Below are 21,046 nucleotides of genomic sequence, written 5' to 3' on the forward strand. Positions count from 1 at the left end.
CAGCATACCTAGGTGCCCTGTACTCAGAGTAACAGAACCCAACCCAAGAGACCCCTTCCAGAGATTCCCCACACACTCCCCTGCCCTTTTTGTACCTTGTATAACTGACATTATACAGAATATACTGTTTGTGTCTGGCTTTTTTTGGCCCAACATTCCTCCTATTTTGTTCTGGCCAATTCACATCCTCGCTTGAGTGTCATTGTGCTAGCTCTCATCCCAGTCGAGATGATGGAGAGGAACTGGCTACACAAATATAAGGTAGTGTCACAATTCACAATAAACCACAGGACAAGAAGTTTCTCTGGCCTGGCCCTGCGGGGCTGCTGCTGGAAAATGGATGGTTCCCGTTGAGGGCTGTAATGGAGGAGGGACAGCACTTGCCCTGTGCTGGTCTCCTAATATTTCAAAGAGAGTGGAGCTTAGAATTGTTAAACATTCCCAGAAGGGCCATAAATCTCATTTTAGTTAGTTTCAATTGCAGAATTAAATGGCCTGTTTTCTTGGCAATTTTTATTTTTCCCTTTCAGTCCCTTGTCCTCTTGTTCTCTGGCTCACAGGCTCATGACTTCCTTCCTTCCTTCCTTCCTCTCCCAGACTCTTTCCCTTTTGGCAGTTGCATTGCTGCAGAGTTCAGCCCTCCTCCCAACCCAGGAGCTTTTAGACAGCCTTGGACTCTTGAGATGTAAGAGTTATAAGGGATAATAGAGATTAGCAGATTTACCCTACCCTTCATTTTTTTTTGACTTTTAGAAAATTGAGCATGATTTACATAAAGTGTACAAATCTTAGAATATAGCTCCAATAATAAGCTCAATTAATAAGTTAGTTTTTACATATGTAGACTGTTGTGTAACTATTATTTACTATTATTGTAACTATAATCAAGATACAGAACATTTATAGCACCCAGAAAGTTTGCTTATGGTTTTTCGCAGTTGACCTCTCTTCCTTCCCCTCTCCCTCCCCCACCCCCCACATTGGTAAGTCCTATTTTTCTATTATCGCAATAGATCACACTTGCCTCTTCTTGAACTTCTGATAAATGGAAGCATACAGTATGTCCTTTTTGTCTGGCTACTTTCACTCAAAATCATGGTTTTGAGATTCATCCATGTTGTATATCCATAGCTTGTTCTTTTTTATTGCAGAATATGCTATCATTTATTCATCTATTTTTCTTTTTTTTTAATTTTTTTTAAACGTTTATTTATTTTTGAGACAGAGAGAGACAGAGCATGAACAGGGGAGGGTCAGAGAGAGGGAGATACAGAATCTGAAACAGGCTCCAGGCTCTGAGCTGTCAGCACCGAGCCCAACGCGGGGCTCGAACTCACGGACCGCGAGATCATGACCTGAGCCGAAGTCGGACGCTTAACCAACTGAGCCACCCAGGCGCCCCTATTCATCTATTTTTCAAGGACATTTGGATTGTTTCCTGTTTGGGCTCCCATATTAGTTTGTTAGAGTTGCCATAACAAAGCATCACAGACAGGATTGCTTAAACAACAGAAATGTGCATTCTCACAATTCTGGAGGCTAGAAGTCCAAGGTCAAGAAGCTGGGCTGACTTCTTTTTTTTGAGTGAGAGAAGAATATTTATTTATTTATTTATTTATTTATTTATTTATTTATTGAGAGAGAGAGTGTGAGTGAGGGAGAGAAGCAGAGGGAAAGGGGGAGAGAGAGAGAGAGAGAGAGAGAAAGAGAGAGAAAGAGAGACCTGTAAGCAGGTTCCATGCTCAGCCTGGAGCCTGATGCAGGGCTCAATCCCATGACCTGAGCCAAAATCAAGAATTGGATGCTCAATCGACTGACCCACCCAGGCACCCCCGTGTGTGTGTGTGTGTGTGTGTGTGTGTGTGTGTGTGTGTATATATATATATATATATATATATATATATATATATATCAGAAAGCTCTCTCTATATAATAGAGAGAGCAGGAGCAGGGTAGAGGGGCAGAGGGGAAGAGAGAGAGAATCCTAAGCAGGTTCCATGCTCAGTGTGGAGCCCAACGTGGGGCTCAGTCCCATGACCCTGGGATCATTACCTGTGCTGAAATCAAGACTCTGGACACTCAGCCAACTGAACCACCCAGGCACCCCTATTTATTTTTTTTATTGAAGTATAGTTGACATACAATGTTATATTAGTTTCCAGTGATTCTATAATTCTAAACATGACACAATGCTCACCATGAGAAGTGTAATTACCATCTGTCACCATACAAAGTTATCACAATATTATTGACTATATTTCCTATGCTGCACTGTTCATCCTCATGTCTTATTTTATAGCTGGAAGTTTGTATATCTTAATCCCCTTCACCTATTTTGCCTGTATTTCCTATGACTTATCTGTTTTATAACTGGAAGTTTGTGCCTCTGAATCCCCTTCATCTATTTTACCTTCCCTTCCCTCTGGCAATCACCGATTTGTTCTCTATATTTATGTTCTATGTATTTATGTTTTTGTTTGTTTTGTTTTTTAGGTTCCACATGTAAGTAAAATCACAGGGTATTTGTCTTTTTTTTTTTTTGTCTGACTTATTTCATTTAAGGTAATACTTTTAGATCCATTCATGTTGCCACAAATGGCAAAATCTTATTCTTTTTTTATGGCTGAGTAATGTTCCATTGTATATTGTGTGTGTGTGTGTGTGTGTGTGTGTGTGTGTGTGTACATCTTCTTTATCCATTCATCTATCAATGGGCATTTAGCTTGCTTCCATACTTTGGCTATTGTTAAATAATTCTGCACTAAACATAGGGGCACATATATCTTCTCAAATTAGTGACTTCGTTTTCTTTGGGTAAATGCCCAGCAACAGAATTACTTGATTGTGTGGTAGTTCTATTTTTAATTTTTGAGGACCCTCCATACTGTTTTCCACAGTGGCTGCATCAATTTATATTCCCACCAACAGTGCACAAGGGTTCCTTTTTCTCCACAGGGTTGGTTTCTCCTGAGGATTTCTCTCCTTGGTTTGTAGATGGCTGTCTATCTCTGTCTTCACATAGTCTTCCCTTCTGCGTGTACGTCTTTTTTTTTTTTTTTAATTTTTGAAGTTTATTTTATTTTTGAGAGAGAGAGAGAGACAGAGCACTAGCAGAGGAGGGGCAGGGAGAGAGAGGGAGACACAGAATCTGAAGCAGGCTCCAGGCTCTGAGCTGTCAGCACAGAGCCCGACATGAGGTTTGAACTCATGAACTGTGAGATCATGGCCTGAGCTGAAGTTGGCGCTTAACCAACTGAGCCACCCAGGCGCCCCCTGTGTATGGGTCTTAATGTCCCTTTTTTATAAGGGTACCAGTCATATTGGATAAGGGTCCATCCAATGACCTCACTTAACCTTAGTTACTTCTTTAAAGGCCTTCTCCCCAAATAGTCATATTTAACATACTGGGGTTTAAGGCCTTCAATATATGAACTTTGGGGGACACAATTTAGCTCCCAACAGGTACCATGAAAACACTGTTATGGGGCGCCTGGGTGGCTCAATCAGTTAAGTGTCAGACTTTGGCTCAGGTCATGGTCTCGCAGTTTGTGGTTCAGCCCTGCGTTGGGCTCCGTGCTGACAGCTCAGAGCCTGGAGCCTGCTTTGGATTCTGGGCCTCCCTCTCTCTCTGCCCTTCCCCCGCTTTCGCTTTGTCTCTCTCTCTCTCTCAAAAATAAACATGAAATTTAAAAAAATTATGAACACCTTTCTACATATTTTGTACATGTACTGTTGCCCAAAGTTGTTGAACCAGTGTTTACTCCCATTAGCAATGTATGAGAGAGTACTGTTGTTCTAACATCCTTACCAGCTGCTTCATCTTACAGATGCGAACTAGAGACCCATGGAGCTGCGAGGCCCACTTTTCCACATACAGGTCACGAGCTTGACGTTGCAGAGCAAGCATGCAGAGGAAGCCCTGTCCCCCAGCCTGCTTCAGGAAAACTCCCCACCATATCACTTCATTTAATCATTCAGTCTTTCATCAAGAACAACTCCAAGAACCACCAGAGGCTCAGGTCCTGTGGTAGGTTTAAACTTAGCTGGCAAACAAGAGAGATGTGAAACTTACATCTCAGTTGTAGCAACAGACAAGGAACACACCAACTAGGTAAGTACTTGCAGACTGTGGTAAGCACCCAACAGCAAAGAACAAACAGAACCCGAGCTAGAGAATAAGGGGTTTGGGAGTGGAGAGGGTAAAATCTCCTGTAGATGGGGAGAGCCATGAAGGATTGGATGGAGCCAATCAGACAAAGGGCCGGGGTAAGTGTTGAGGCAGAGGGAATAGGAAGAGTACCAGCCCTGAAGTGGGAATAGCTGTTAAGGGTGGGAGAAGGAAAATGATGATCTGAGTAACTGGAGCCAAGTGGACAAGGCAGGAGATGAGGTCTAGAGGGCTGGGACCAGACCATGCCAGGTTTACACGTCCTGAGAAGGAGTCTGAATTTCATTCGAAGGGCAATGGGAAGCTACTGGAGGTTTTCAGGCAAGTGACAGGCAAGATCCAATGCATTATAGGGGGTATGCAGGAAAATGCATCCAGAGATTTTACCCCTGCTTGGGTGAGACATGTCAGTGACTTAGACTCAGGAGGTGGCAGAAGAGATGGATTGTGAAGGTAGAAACGACAGGACATGATGACAGGTTGGACGGTCCTCCAGACAGTGAGCAAAGATCTTTCACTTATAGCCTACCAAACCCAGTCTGTGCACTTCCTTGTACATCACGCTACTGTATATCTCGGGCCTCAGGATGTAGTAGGTGTTCAATAAACATTAAAACAAATTCTAAAGTTTATTTACATTTGAGAGAGAGAGAGAGAGAGAGAGAGAGAGAGAGAGAGAGAGAGAGAACACAAGTGGGGGAGGGGCAGCGAGAGATGGAGACAGAATCCAAAGCAGGCTCCAGGCTCTGAGCTGTCAGTACAGAGCCCAAAGTCGGGCTCAAACTCATGAAGTGTGAGATCATGACCTGAGCTGAAGCTGGACCCAACTGACTGAGTCACCCAGACGCCCCTAAACATGTTTGAATGAATAACTACATGCAAGAATGTTTTAGCACATGGAATGAGTTCAGTAAAGGTTTCTTAAACATTTTTTATTGAGGTAAAATTCACATTACCATAAAAGCAACTATTTTAAAATGGACAATTCAATGGCATTTAGTATATTCACAATGTTGTGTAACCATTATCTCTTTCCAAAATATTTTCATCACCCCCAAAGGAGATCCTATACCCACTGAGCATTCATTCCACAAACCCTCCTGCCCACTAGTCCCAGACAACCACTAATCTGCTTTCTGTTCCTATGGATTTACCTATTTCTGGATATTCTATATAAATGTAATCATACAAAATGCAATCATTTGTGTCTGGCTTTTTTTTTGCACAATATTTCAATAGATAATATTTTCTAGGTTCATCCACATTATAGCATATATCAGTACTTCTTCCCTTTCTATGGCTGAATAATATTCAGAGGTACTATATATATATATATATGTATATATATATATATGGATGTACTATATATATATATACACATATATGTATGTATATATATATTTAAATAATTTATTGTCAGCTTAGCTAACATACAGTATATACCGTGTAGTCTTGGCTTTGGGAGTAGGTTCACATGATTCATCACTTACATACAACACCCAGTGCTCATCCCAGCAAGTGCCCTCCTCAATGCCCATCTCCCATTTTCCCCATCCCCCCAACCCCCTATTCCCATCAACCCTCAGTTTGTTCTCTGTATTTAAGAGTCTCTTATGGTTTGCCTCCCTCTGTTTTTACTTATTTTTCCTTCCCTTCCCCTATGGTCTTCTGTTAAGTTTCTCAAATTCCACATATGAGTGAAAACATGTGATATCTGTCTTTTTCTGACTGACTTATTTCACTTCGCATAATACCCTCCAGTTCCATCTTGCAAATGGCAAAATTTAATTATTTTTAATTGCTGAGTAGTATTCCATTCTCTCTCTCTCTCTCTCTCTCTCTCTCTCTCTCTCTATATATATATATATATATATATATATATATAAAACATCTTTATCCATTTATCAGTTGATGGACATTTGGGCTCTTTCCATAATTTGGCTATTGTTGATAGTGTTGCTATAAACATTGAGGTACATGTGACCCTACGAATCAGCACTCCTGTATCCCCAGTAGTGCTATTACTGGGTCACAGGGTAATTCTATTTTTAATTTTTTGAGGAAACTCCACACTGTTTTCCAGAGTGGCTGCACCAGTTTGCATTCTTACCAACAATGCAAGAGGGTTCCTCTTTCTCTACATCCTTGCCCACATCTGTTGTTTCCTGAGTTGTTAATTTCAGCCACTCTGACGAGTGGGAGGTGGTATCTCAATGTAGTTTTGATTTGTATTTTCCTGATGACTAGTGATGTTGAGCATCTTTTCATTTATCTGTTAGCCATTTGGATGTCTTCTTTGGAAAAGTGTCTATTCGTGTCTTCTGCACATTTCTTCACTTGTGCCATATTTTGTTAACCATTAATCCCTCAGTGGACATTTGCATTGTTTCCAACTCTTGTGAATAAAAGCGCTAGGACCATTTGTATACAAACATGTTTCAGTACTTATTTTCAACTCTTTTAGGTATATGCTAGAAGTGGAATTGCTAGATTGTATGGTAATCCATATTTAACTTTTTTTTTTTTTTAAGTTTATTTATTTTGGGAAAGAGAGAGAGTGCAGGAGGGGCAGAGAGAGAGGGAGACAGAGAATCCCAAGCAGGATCTATGCTGTCAGCATAGAGCCCAATGTGGGGCTCTATTCCACAAACCTTGAGATCATGACCTGAGCGGGAAACAAGAGTCAGTTGTAACTGTTTCCCATTAGCTAAATAAAGTTTTTCTGAATGAACAAAAGACGAGGTAAGTGGGAGCCTGGGAGGAAGGGAATGAGGGCTTTTCCTACCCTTCACAAACAGTGCTGGACTCTGCCTTTTGCAAACCGTGGTCTGGGTCAAATTACTTGAATTCTCTGGTTGCCTCTCCATCCTCAAAGTAGGGAAAAGAAAACTTATCTCTGTAAGCTGAATGAGATCTTGATCTGAAACTCCAGGCACAGAGTAAGCCCCGCAAATTAACTGCCTTCCCTTACTGGCTGACCTCGCCGTTTAGCACTCCACTCATGCGCCTCTGTGCCTCTGGGGCCAAGTCCACGCCGGGAGGCCCCCAGCCCAGCCTTGCCGCAAACTACGACTCCCAGCAAGCACCTCTTCCAGGCCGCCTCTTTCAGCCTCGTGCGCATGCTTTGGCAGACGTGGCACCGGGAACTCGGAGGCGGGGAGCGGCTGGGAAGTGGCCGTGGCTGTTGGACCCGGCGGAGCTGCGGGCGCGGGAGCCTGAGTGGAGAACGGAGCCAGCCGTAGGCAGCGGCGGCGGGGATGGCGCGGATCGGGCCGGCATGGCTGCTGCTGCTGCTGCTGGCAGTCTGGGTGAGGCTGTGGCGCTGGGGTCCGGGAGGGGGCGGCACGTGCGCCCCACGCTGGGGTCCGCGCTCCCTGCTCCCGGCCCTCGCGGGACGTGCGGGGAGCTGCCTCCAAACCCCAGGGTGGGGGCATGCGTGCCGGGCAGGCGTGGACCCGGTGGCCGCCGGGGAGGCAGTGGGGCAGTCCCCGTGCCCTCCCCGCGGAGCCCTCCCAAGGGCGCAGGGTCCGAGGGAGCCACGCAGTGGGCTTGCGCCGCGGGCACAACTTTGCGGGGGTGCAAGTCGGGGGGGCAGCCGGCGGCTAGGGCGGGACACGGGCGGGATGGAGGGTGCGCCGCGCCCATACTCTGGGCCCTGCACCTGTGTGAGTGCGGGGTGGGAAAAGGGTGTTTTATATCTGTACTGCTGGAAACCTTGCTTTAGGGCCACCTTGTTCTTGGTTTCCACCCTGAGCAGCAGAGAAAGTGCCAGTCTCCACCTGGTACCCTGCCTGCAGGCAGGGCTGGGGTGGGGTCCGCGGAGGAGTTCTTGCTTCTACACCCAAGTGCCCTGGCCCGAACCTCAGCCACTTTCTAGTTTGTGACACTTGCGACTTAGTCTCCTCATCCATGAAGTGGGGACGGTAAACCCCCCCCCCCCTCCAAAGCCGTCGGGTGGGGGTCGGATGGAGGAAGTTCTGTGAACTGCAAAATCATACAGGAGTGGAGTAGGGGTGAGCCAGCGTGCTGGGAGTGGTGGGCTCGCTGAGAGGAGTTTGCTACAATTGAAAGGGGCAGGGGCGGGCAGGGGTGGCTCCAGGAAATCCCTAGAAGAGGCCAAAAAGTATGTATTTGTCCACAGTGCCCAGGGCTCTCCAGGTTTGGCTTTGGTGTTACTGTGGGTGTGTGATGGGATAATGTGGCCTCTTTCCACATCACTCCATAACTTCTGGTCGGTCTCCCTTCTTTTAGGACGATCTTGGCTCCTTTTTTCCCCATGAAGTTCCCAGAAACTTTCTGCTGTGGATACCCTCTCCAACCCAGATTTTTCGTTTTTTTTTTTTTTTCTTTTGGGTGTGACAAGAATGCTGGGCAACAGGAGGAGAAACTGGAGTGTGGATTTAGTTGCTTTAAACAATTTCATCTTTTGATATCCTGCCTTTGGGGCATCACCAAGGAGGAGTGGCCCTGTATTTTCTGGTTGTCTGGAAGTCGGTGGGAAAGGCTGCTTCCTGTTCCCTAGATCTGACCGTTCTCCCTCTGGGATAGAACTAGTCTGGAATGGGACAGTGTCCCTTTACCTGTGTCTACCTGTGGATGATCTGTTTGCATTCTGTTTTCTGGAGCCAGCTGGCTTGGGCAGGTCTCTGGGCCAGGAGATACCGCAGGACTGTGCAGAGGGGGCCAGCTCCAGCGGGAGCCCCTATCAGGTCTTTGCATTAGGGCTGTTTTAGGGGGTCCTGCTTTCCTCTATTCTTTTTTCGTCTCCCTTCTATAAAAATAGAGGGCTTGGGAATCTGACTGGAAACAAGTTTCTTTCGGCAGTCATTTATTTATCAACGATGTTGTTTGGCGCTGGATTGGATTTTGGATGGAGAGCAAAGCACAGATTATCCCTGACCTCTGGTGCCGCCCTGGCTTGGGCAACGGAGTCAGTCCTGTGAGCAAATAAAGACAGGGCAGTGAGCACTAATACCCGAGGTGCTTGCAGCCTCCTCATTAATTTGGTGGGAAGGTCAGAGGTCAGCCGTGGCTTTCCTGAGGCAGTGGGTTGTGCAGTCTGGAGGAATTGGGGGTGGGGGGAGTCAGTGAGGCAGTTAAGGTCTGCTGGTGCTCTCCACTTCCAGGTGTGGAAGGATGGGTAGGTTTGCTGAGAGCACTAGAACCTGGGAGTCTGCAGCATGAAATTGACCTTCTCCTTTCCCCATGCCCTAGCTTGATTCAGCAGGTGTCAATGGTGCAGGGCCAGTGCTGAGTGGCTGGTGGACACCAGGGTGGGCCTCTGTAAATTTAAACTCTATGTATGTCCAATACGGGCTCCCAAGGTCCTAGGAGTGTATTGGGTTTCCTCGTTTGCTCAATATTTACTGAGAGCTGATATGTGCAGAGCACTGGACTGTGACCCAAGGGACATGAAGCAGTATAAAGGGATCTATAGAGATTCACGGACAGGGATATATACCTACCACATTTTTTACAATAGTAAAAATATAGAAATGGCTTAAATGCTCAACAATAACAGCATAGTTAAATGATTTTGGGTCCTGTCCATGCCATAGAAAGTGATGTTTATAAAGAATATTTATATTTACTAGAATGCCACGTTGACTATCAAAATATTTTATATGCTTATGAAGAATATCTAGGGACATGGAAAAGTGCTTCATAATTAGGGGTAAAGCAAGGTACAGAACGAATCCCAGGGTGGCTGAAGATAGCTTCATATGTGATTGAGGAATTAGCAGTGCATCAGAATGTTAACAGCGATTGTTCTAGAAGGCACAGCTCTGGGTGACTTTTGTTTATTTCTTTGTTTATGCTTTTTTCTATTTCCCCTATATGGGACGTGTATTTGTTTTTGATCAGAAAAGTTAATTAAGGAAAAAGGCTCCTTTGGGGCCTCTCAGCCTTCCAGAAGAATACTGGGATGAAGAGTCACAGTCAGCACTTGGGACAGGTTGGTTCTAGCCCTTCCCTCCTGGCTAGGTATCTCTGCTCTCGGTCTGGGGAGGCTGTGCTGTCCTGGCCCCACCCCTGCAGCTGACTGCCCCTTCCTGCTGTCCTTCTCAGCTCCTCCCTGCGGTGGCCCCTCCCCCAGGCCATCCATGCTGATTGTGGTGTAGTCGACATCCAGTCCTCAGAATGGAGACATGTCGGAGCTGGAGGGGACGTGAAGTCATCCGGCTCAAGTGGTTCCAGCATCAGGCCAAGGATTGGAACTGGGCTGTGACAATTTTCACTGGTCCATAGACACACTGGAAAAGTAATAATGGTGAATGGTTTTTCCACGAATCCAGATACTTTCAGTTTAAAAACTTGTCCATTTTTCTGACATGATGTCCATATTGGAGGGAAGGGGCGGTTTTCGGTGTCCTTTAGAAAAAATTAAGTAGTGATAGTATATTGATTTTTTTTAGAAAGTCTTTTCTAGATAAAATTTATTTTAAAATGTATAATATACATTATATATTTTAAACATGTTATATATTTTTAAATGTTTTAAAAATATATAAAATACATTTTGAAAAATATATTTTGCCAATCCCTGAGATTCAGAGGTCTGAGAACTCCTGATATAACTCAGCTCTTTGATTTTAGAGAAGTGGGGCTTTGAGAGGGAAGGGTCTCAAGGCTGCTGAGTTTGTAAAGACAGAGCTGGGATTGGTGCCAGTCTCCTGAATTATAGATCAGATTTCTTCCTGCTCCATCTCTGCCATCCCAGCCCCCCATCTTCCACCTGCTTCCTTCCTCCCAAGCCACTGCTAGGGCCTCCGCCCTTGACGGTGGCTTGATGCTGGCTTGATGCTCAGAACCTGGTGGGACAGTGGGCGGAGGTGCAGGAAGCAGGAGATGTTTGTCCCTGGTCTCTCCTGCAGAGCTTTTAATGTATACATATTTAGGTTCTACACCATTATATATTTAATAGGCTTTTGTGGGCTGGCCTGGGGACCTAATTGCCATTTATAATGCTGTTTGGAACCTGGAGTGCACTTTTCCCACAGAAACAAACACATTATAGAGGAAATTTTAAAACAGAACTGGCACATCAATGGGAGGAATAGCCGAGCTCCGTGTGGGTGGCAAATGCTGAGTGCTGTGCGTTTGGGCAAGGGTCAGGCCGAGGGCCCCCAGTCACTAGAGAAGGGTCCTAGCTCACGCCTCACGAGGGCCGACTCCAGGCTCTGTGACGATGGGGATCTTCCCTGTTCTGCCTGTTGTGTTCCCAGCACCTAGCCCAGGACCTGGCATGCAGTCCTCCCCAGTCCATGGTTGGCCGGAGGAACTAGTTTTGCAGGCAAAGAAAGGAAACCATCTGGGGTAGAAGTACAGACAATGAGGAGTTATGGGCCGGTCTGGATGGAAGGAGAGATTTGAGTCTCGGGAGGGGGAAATCACATTGGAAAAGTGGATTGTGATGAATGTTAAATGCCTGACAAAGCTTTTGGGACTTGGTTCTGTAGGTGATGGAGAGACGTGATGAAAGCTGCCCTTTTAATAATAATATCAGTCAGTCCACACTGTGGGGTTGGAATGGAAGAGACTGGATTAATTTTCCCAAAACAACACTTTCTTCCTCTCTCTTCTCTTGTATCTATAAGATAAAGTCAAAGTGTGATGTAATGGGTAGAACATGGGTTTTTAGCCAGCTGGGCACTGAAGAGCTGTGTGACCTTGGGCCCTGCCTCAGTTTTCTTGTTTGTCAGTGGTGGTAATAATATCCATTTGCAGAGTTGAAAGCATCAGAAATAATACAGGAAGCACCCAGCACAGTGCTTGGCATATGGGGGCGGGGGGGGGGGGCACAATAAATAGGAGCCAGGGCAGTTATCTCAAGTTGGGAAGGAGAGGTGCTGGGGAAGCCGGTTAGGAGGCCAGAGAGGGTGTGAGCAGAGACTGCAGGCTGTGACTTGGGGGGCTGTGCTGCTGGGACTGCTGGGATTCTCCCCATCACAGTTCCTCTGAGCTGGGCTCTTGACTCGTTCTTTGCCACTCCCCAGTGGGCCCTTGCAGAGCCTCTGAGGAAGTAGAGGGAGCTGCAGAGGGTCTAAAGATTTATGTTTCTCTCTCCTTTCTTCTGAAAGTGGATACTCTTTTGAGAATGATGATACCAACCACACCGCCTCCATGATGGGTTTGCTTCAGCTTTGCGGTTTTGCTCAGTGGGGCTCTTGTGTCTCAACTGGTGGTGGTGGCTAAGTGACAGTGAGTCAGAGAGTGATGCATGGGGTGTAAGGAACCTAAGTGCTCATGTTACCAAGACTTCCACGGTTTCTTTGGCCCCACACTCCCATTCCTCCTTCCTTTTTTTTTTTTAACATCTAGCATCTTAGATCCCAGTGGGAGAGGGGAGGAGCAGGGATGCCCACCCATTGCTAGGCTGCCTGGCCCATCCTGCAGTAATGGCTGGAGCCTCTGGCTACCCAGGTGATCTGTCGATGAGAATTATAAAACACTTGGCATATCTATAGAGGGCTTTGGAGTTTGCAAAGCATTCCCACATATTTCATTTTGGTGAAACCACTTCTAAATAATTAGCTTTGCAATCATGTGGTGGGGGGTTAAATACTCAGATGGACTGTGGGGCTAGAATAGCCTTTGGTGTCTTTTTATTCTCCAAGGGCATCCTGAGCCCCCAGTTTGATGTGTACTCTGTTCCCAGATGGCCTGATGGTGAGGCTGTGCCTGGCTTTATTGCAGCTGGCTGGGATTGGAGTAGAATGTCCATCTTCTGACCCCCCAGAGAATCCTACTATTCCCCCAACCCTTTGGCATGAGCAGATGTCATTAACTCATGAGCAGATGCTTTAATCCTTGCTTTGGAAGGTATTAACGGAGATCTAGGTTGAGAGCCCTACGCTGGGGCTGAAACACAGAGGTGGTCTAGTATCTGAGCTGAGAAGTGGGGTTGGCTGGAAAGTTCTGTTGTTGGGCCAAGTAGGGCAGGCTTGTGAAGAATAAGTGGGTTTACTTTTGTCAAAGGGTCTGACTTTGCTAGGTCCTGGGCAGAGTATGGTACCTGCTCCTTATTTCCAAGGAATGTAGACCAGCATCTGCATGCTACCCATGTCCCAGATGTTCATTCATCCCATAGGTCTTTTTTATGTATTTAGTTTTAATTTTAATTGTTTTACTTTAGAGAGAGAGTGCGAGTGGGGGAGAGGGGTAGAGGGAGAGAGAGGGAGAATCTTAAGCAGGCTCCATACTCAGCATGGAGCCCGATGCAGGGCTCAATCCCATGGCTCTGCGATCATGACCTGAGCCAAAATCAAGAGTCAGATGCTCAACCAACTGAGCCATCCAGGTGCCCTATTTTTTCTTTTTTCTTTAAACAGATACTTCTTGACAGTCTTTTATGAGTCAGACATACCATGATAAGGCATTAGGGACATAATGATAAATAAGATGGCCACCATCCCTTCCTCCTGTTGCTTAGTGGGAGAGCCACTAACTTATTACTTAATTCAGGTGGTAAAGTGCCGGAAAGAGGAAATACAAGGTGATAAGAGAATGTGTAACATGGGTCCCTAACCTAATGCAGCAAGTCAGGAAAGGCTTTTCAGAGGACTTTCTTAGAATCATGTTTTTAAGTGTATAAAACAGTGCATAGTACAGCAAAGGAAACCAATGATACTGAAATATAGTTCCCAAATTATATAACAAATATGTGATAAAATATTTGTATTTATTAATGTTTCATTTAGGAAGATCTAATGGCAGGTTTGATATTTTCGGTAATATTTAGTGACGAGCATCAACAATGTTTCAGGATATCTACGCCTATTGTAATATGGAAAGTGTGGTTTCTGGGGGTAAGGGCTAAAAAATATATGATTTCTGTTGGTGGCAAAGTCACAGACACTGCTAGTGCTACTATAATTTGTTGCCTACACTCATGATAAAAGTAAGGCTAAATTTCAGTTAGAGGTTAGTGAAAATAAAGATACTATTTTTCCTCACTCAAGTTCATAGGCCCCAGTGTAAAGAAGAATTATCCAGGGGCGCCGGGGTGGCTCAGTCGATTAAGTGTCTGACTTTTGATTTCGGTTCAGGTCATGATCTTGCAGTTCATGAGGTGGAGCCCTATGCCAGGCTCCTCTGTGCTGACAGCCTGGAGCCTGCTTGGGATTCTCTCCCAATCTCCCCTCCCCCCCACCCCCAATGTGTGCTGTTTCTCACTCTCTCTCAAAATAAATAAGTAAATATTTAAAAAAGAGTTATCCAAAACCATGGAAATAAAAGATGATTTAGTGTCTCTTTAATGTCATATTAGAGCATTGTCTAAGAGGGACACCTAAGGGCCATCCAGTACTCTAGGGAATATAACTGTATTATTCTTTAGGACCCATATTTTATTTATTTATTTATTTATTTATTTATTTAACATTTATTTATTTTTGAGACAGAGAGAGACAGAGCATGAACGGGGGAGGGGCAGAGAGAGAGAGGGAGACACAGAATCGGAAGCAGGCTCCAGCTCAGAGCCCGACGTGGGGCTCGAACTCACGGACCTCGAGATCGTGACCTGGGCTGAAGTCGGACGCTTAACCAACTGAGCCACCCAGACGCCTCTAGGACCCATATTTTAAAGGTAGATAAGATGCAAATGATTTCTGTTTGGTAGAGAAGAGAGACCCAGAGGTGATTGCCCTGCAGGACTTTAACCGGTTTGATACCTACTTTAGCAGTCTTACAACAGGATTCTTCTTTTTTTTTTTTTTTTTTTTTGAACCATATGCATATTAGTTTTTTATAACTTTTTTTTTTTTTTTTTGAGATCTTCTTTAAACCTTTTTTCCCTTATATCCTTTTTTGATGTGACTATTTTTAGTGGGTCACTTATTAAGAGGTCAGTAACCCTGGGGCATCTGAGTGGCTCAGTCGGTTGAGTGTCATGATCTCATGGTTCATGAGTTCAAGTCCTGTATAAAGCTCTGTGCTGACAGCATACAGCCTGCTTGGGATTCTGTCTCTCTTCCTCTCTCTCTGTCCCTCTCCTGCTCTCTCTTTCTCTCTCTCAAAATAAACTTAAAACCGAGTTCAGTAACCCTTCGAAATATGCTATTTGTATGAGATTTAGGTTCTTAACATTTGAGAATTCTATGTGACCCCAGTTTAGGAACCAGAGTGAGCAGGATGTGAGGATGTGGCTCTGAAGAGAGAGATCTGGGCTGGACATGTTAATTTAGGGGTGCTGCTCAGGAGGTGGGTGAGATCCCCATGGAGAATGGAGAGAAGGAAGAGAAGGTAGAACAAGTGAGCCCTGAGGAACTTCAGCGTTTGGAGGTTAGGGGACGAGGGATTACAAAGAAGATAGAGTTCAAGAGGTTGAGGCAAAGGAGAACTGGAGGTATCTGTAACGTTATCCATGTTGGAGTCGTTGCGAGCCCTCAGAGAGCCTCTCTATCTGAGAGGGGAGTGATGTGGGGTCCAAAGATGGGTCAGTGATAGAGGTTTTTCCTACCAGGCTGTGGATCCAAATCACCTTAAGGGTCTATTTATACAGTTGGATTCCTGGCCTCCCCAGATCTGTGAGATGCTATTCTTTAAGGATAAGGCCCAGGAATCTATTTCTAAAAAGCCTAGACTTAGAGCTGGTGTGCGTGCAAACCAGGCAGATTTACAAGTAAACAACATTAATTTTGTGTGGTGGATAGTATTTTGCCAGCCAGGGCTGCTGCTCTGGGCTGGGTGGTGTGGCCCAGGTTCTGCCCAGGTCATGATCCGTGTACACCGGGCACAGTGTGAGGTGGCACTTGGCTTGAACACACACTGCTTTGCTTTTCCCTGAAGGCGTGTGGAGAACTGCAGGCAAGCAGGGAGCAGGGGAAAGATGGGTCAGGCTGTCACTGTGGCTTTTTCCAGTTGGTTGTGCTTAATGGCTGCGTTGGAGGGGGAGGCAGATTTGCCGGCCTCTCTGGTCTTGTATTGGGTGGAGCTCTAGTGAGTGGAGAGGGCTTGAGGGGCACCAGTGGGGAGCGTTCACCTTGACTCACTGTGCTCAGAAGGTCTGGGCTGAGTCCTGGGCTTCACCTGAGGGGCGTTTGTTCACTTCTGTGAGCCTCAGTGGTCGTATCTCTAAAGTGGGGATAGCACCACCTCCCACACAGATTGTGACATTTTTTCAGATATTTTTGCTGCAACTCCTGCAAGGACAACTGTACGTTTTACATTATAGCCAAGTATATGTAACAGATATAAATGTTTTGCTGAATACTTAGTCTTGTTATTTATGATACATACTGATGTTTTCTATTTGATGTCACTTAAAAAATGTTGGTGGTAATCCACTGAATTGATTTGTGACTCAGCTCTTGGATTGAGTCCTGAAGGGTGGAAAACACTGGTTTAAACCCTCAGCTTTAGAGGATTGAGCAAGATAATGTGTGTAAAAGCACGGATGTACACCATGGGTCATGAGCACTTGAATTGTTATTTTCTTATCAATTAACTGAGCTTTGAGCCAGAGTTCGATTTCTGGAGTGGGAATTTACCTGCTCTTCCTCCTTCTCTGCTGCCTAATTCACTATTCCCTCTACCAGCTCTTGTTAGCAGGCCTGGCACACCAGGCTGGCAGTGACCCAAAGCCCTCTTGGCGTTAGGAGAGGTTTTTCAAAACATTAAAAGCTTTAGGGACTTAAGTCCTGGTTAAATGCACTGCAGTTGCAATTTCAGGATAAGAAAACCTGTTTTTATAAGCTCTCGGATCAGTTGTCCTGCCCCTGAATTGTCCCTTGTTGACAGCCACATGTTGCGGGGGAAGAGAGGGGAGGAAAACTGTACTGTGTAGACCACATGTAAGGTATGGTTTTTAAAGGAAGCAACATATAAGAAATGCAGCTAGCTTTGTATTTGGAAGAACAAACAATGAGATGTGGGTGGCTCCAGGCATCTGTGGTCTTTGTGCTCCAACTGGGGCACCAGCGATGGGGGTCTGAGTCACAGCTCTCTCACCTTCTTGCTGTGTGATGTTGAGCAGGTTTCTTGGCTCTCCTTAGTTTCAGTTTCCTCACCTATAAAATAGATGTACTGCAAGTACCTACTGAAGTCTCTTGCCAAGATAATTAAATTAGATAGGCATGTGAGCTGCTCAGCTGCTCCTGATCACACAGTAAGCACTCTGTACATGGAGCTATTATCATTATTATGGGCTAATCCCTAGGCCTTGAATTTTGGAATTCTCTCTTGGGTTCTATTCCTTGCCAAGTGCTTTCCCATCTCTCTCTCTTAAAAAGCACATTTAGCTCCTCGCTGCAGCTACTCAGGGGTCCATATCTCAGCCAGGCCCTGTCTGTCTGTCTTACACCCACATACCCACACACCCCATTCAGGGACTCATGGTGCTTGCCTTTATTTCGGAGGCTGTAGGGTAGACATTTGCATGTTGGGAAGTACCAGTGGTGAAATTCCCAAACTTGGTTTGAGGTTAGGTCTTCATTCCTGGTGAAGAGTGCTATTTAGCCATGGTGGTTGGTGACAGATGCTTAAAATTTGCCTTTATTAAGGGATGTAAATTACCCATATTTAAAAATTAATGTTCTTTTGTATTTCTCTTTCTCTGTCTCTCATCAAAGACATTCTGGGTATGTGTTGCATGCACAGTGCTTTGCAGATTTCGTATAATAGTTCCTATAAAAAACTACGCGGTGCCAGGTGAGCAGAGGAGCAGACAGGTAGCTGGAAGTGAAGAATGGCAGATGAGCTCTCCTCTTACACGGGAAAGTACCAGTGAGCGCCGGCCGGCCAGCCGGCCGGCCGAGGGTTTCAGGCCTGTGGAAGAGGTGGGGGCAGTATTTGGTTGTTTTCTGGGCATCTTTTTTTTTTCCCTTTGTCTTTTTTTAGGTAAAAAAAAAAATTTTTTTTCTAACTAATTTCAGACTTACAGAGGAGTTGCAAGAAGAATACAAAGGATTCCCATCTGCTCTTTACCCAGATTCCACACATATTAACATTTTATCACATTTGTTTTATCACATTCTCCCTCACCGTTTATAAAGTTCACAGACGTGATGCACCTTTGCTCCCTAAATATTTCCTAAAAGGCAAGGATATTCCCTTACGTAACCACAGGACAATGATCAAAATCAGAAATGTAGCATTTGGCTCAGAACCTAGTTCAGAATGGCACGCTGAATTATCATCATCTCTTTAGTCACCTTTAATCCGGACCGGTTTCCCAGGCTTTGTCTTTTGTGACCTTGATAATTTTGAAGAATGTCCTTCAACTGGGTTTTTGATGATGTTTCTGTTCAGTGTGTTATATCCAGAGGCATATGGTGCTAATTTTACCCATTACTGGTGGTGCTAATGCTGGCCCCTTAGTTAAGGAGGTCTCTGCCAGGCTTCTCTGCTGTGAAGTTATATTTGCTTGTGGGGTGATACTTAGAGATTGTTAATTATTTCCTTGATGGTGGCCAAGTGGTGATAATTTTTTTTTTCTTTAAAGATTTAACTTGGACATGCCTATTATGGTGACTGAGAAAAACAAAGGGGAAGAATGAAATCTATCTAAGGATGAAGTTTTACTTTGGTGCACTTTTTTCTTCCAGTCTTTTTCTGAGCAAAATTTTGTGTGTAGTTATAATCATGCCATGTACATTTGAACTCCATTTTTTGAAACTTAACACTAAAGCAAATATTTCTTCATTGCACAGTCTTCGAAAACATCATCTAAATGGCTGTATTATTCTGTTGAATGGTTTCCTCTAAATGACCATTCCTCTGCTCTTGAATATTTAGGTTGTTTACAATTTTTGACTCTTACGAGTAGGACCGTGTGAGTCATCTGTCAGAACCCCTGCTAATTTCCTCAGGACAGATTCCCAAAAGTGGAATTACCAAGTCAAGAAGCATAAATACTTTTTTTGAGATACTTGGTGAATTGTGCCAAATAACTTTGAAATGAATTGTACTTTTGCCAGCACTTTGTGACATTTGGGCACCATATTTTAAGAGATTCGTTAATGATGTTTCTCAATTTATTTTTAACTGTGACCCACCAGTCAAGATTTGTGTTGAGACTAATTTCCTCTATTTTGAATTATGAAAGCATCGATATTTATTTCCCCAAATAAATTCTAGTAATATAGCACATTATTCTTTTTAAGCTCTAACACTCTGCTGCCAGCTATTGGGATAGCTCTGAGAATCATGAACATGTCTGTGTCTAAGGTAGATCATTCAGGATGGTGAGGGATTTGAGGGCACATGTGAGGAGCTAGGGTATTTCACCTCTAGGATCCGAAGAAGGAATGTGTTTGCTCTTTTCAGAGTGCAATAGGCTGATAGGCATGGGAGAGGGAGGAATTTGAGCTTTCTGATGATAAGCTATCTAAGATGAAATGGTAGGGTGGAGGACATGGACTTGTAAATATTTCGTTCTCTCAGCCCTGTGGGCCCACTGTGTGGCGCAGCCTCAGGAATTTTGAGTCCTTGGCTCTGGAGGGCTACCTGGAGGCCTGAGATGGCATGTGAGGAATGCTGTGTTGGGGAAACCAGCCAGCCCAGCTCAAGCCTGTGAACTGCAAGGCCTTCTGGTCTCCTGCAGTGGTCCTCTTAGTCATAAAGGGCCTAGGTTGCAGGGAAACTGGAGAGCTACTAGCTGACTTTCCTTTCATTTGTGGGTAGTTGTCACCAAGTGACCAAGACACCTGACGGGAACAGGCATGGTGAAACTTGGGTAATTTAGGAGGAACACAGTGAACCAAATCTTTGATAGTCCCTCTGTCTCCTTCCTTACAACAATTTATCTGAAGTATAATACGTGATTTAGTGCCTTAGACTCTTTGAAATATCCCAACTGGAGCAAATGTTAATATTTCTTTCCAATTTAGGCTTTTGTTCCAGTAGGGACTCAATATCCATTTGTATGCCTGCCAGAAAACCCAGAATAAGTACCTTACAGAGGTCATGTAATTCACTCATGTTGAAGCCTAGGAAGGGGTGTTCTAGGGCCAGTACATACTCCTGTGGGTCAGGGACCCAGGTACCTTTTATCTTACTACTACACCTCTGTAACAAGTCCTTTCTCCTCATTGTCTCAAGGTGGCTGCTTGAGTTCTAGCCATCTTGTCTAAATTCCATCTGGCAGGAGGAGGAGGAGACTAAGAAGACCCAAATGTCTCTTAGGAACAGTTCCAAACACTTCTGCTTATATTTGAGGGGCCAGAGTTTAGTTGCACAGCCAGCCACACTTGCTGCAAGGGACACAGAGGAGTGACTTTTAATGTGGGTGGCCACAGATCCAGAGAAACTCAGCAGTTTTTGTCACAAGGTATAATTTACCTTACAGTACTTTTCTGGTAGTGATCATGAGGATAGATTTATCAAAATGTCACAATTGGCAGGGACTTTGGAAATTATTTTAAGTCCCTTCATTTTACAGAGACTTAGAAAAGAGAGACTTGCCCAAGGTCACACGACCAAAAGGTAAAGCCAGTGCAAAACTTGGGTTTCTGGCTCTTTCCACCAAACCTCCAGCTCTAAATTCTCAGTCAGCTCGAATTCTCTGACCTTGGGTTCAGGTCATCTGTTTTTAACATTTTTCCTGGATCCCTTTACCACCAGCTTCTTTAGAGTCTAGACTTTTAGATTCTGACATTTGAAAACTATTTTGAGCAAAATGTGGGTTACACTAAATTAAAACCGGTTTCTTCACAGCTCCCAACATAGGAAGGGTATCTTTTTTCAGGTGACAGAGCAAAAAAGGTCAAGTTCCACCTCCACCCCTTTTCCTAAATGCTAAAATTTCTGTCTTCAAATCACCCTCCTTTAGCAAGCTGCTTTTACATAATTGAATACCCCTGGCTTCATGATCCACATTGAATAGTGAATCGGTAATGACAGCCAGCCTCCCCGGCTACAGAGAACATGAGGGTGCTG

General features: G+C 44.7%; 1 protein-coding gene across 3 annotated transcripts in view; it reads left to right on the forward strand.

The window, feature by feature from the left end:
- Positions 1 to 7,309: 7,309 nt before the first annotated feature.
- The window catches only part of PDIA5 (protein disulfide isomerase family A member 5), a 93,426-nt gene continuing 79,689 nt past the window's right edge, over positions 7,310 to 21,046 (forward strand). Inside the window, exon 1 of one of the 3 annotated variants that reach the window (XM_049628294.1) lies at positions 7,310 to 7,476. In XM_049628294.1, the coding sequence (XP_049484251.1) occupies positions 7,426 to 7,476 (51 nt within the window). In that variant the 5' untranslated portion in view covers positions 7,310 to 7,425. Of the gene's footprint in view, positions 7,477 to 10,214; positions 10,440 to 21,046 lie in introns of those variants that run through there. The other 2 variants (XM_049628296.1, XM_049628295.1) reach the window with 2 other exon arrangements.

The sequence above is a fragment of the Panthera uncia genome, chromosome C2 (genome assembly GCF_023721935.1).
Source record: "Panthera uncia isolate 11264 chromosome C2, Puncia_PCG_1.0, whole genome shotgun sequence".
In the NCBI taxonomy this organism is placed as follows: domain Eukaryota; kingdom Metazoa; phylum Chordata; class Mammalia; order Carnivora; family Felidae; genus Panthera; species Panthera uncia.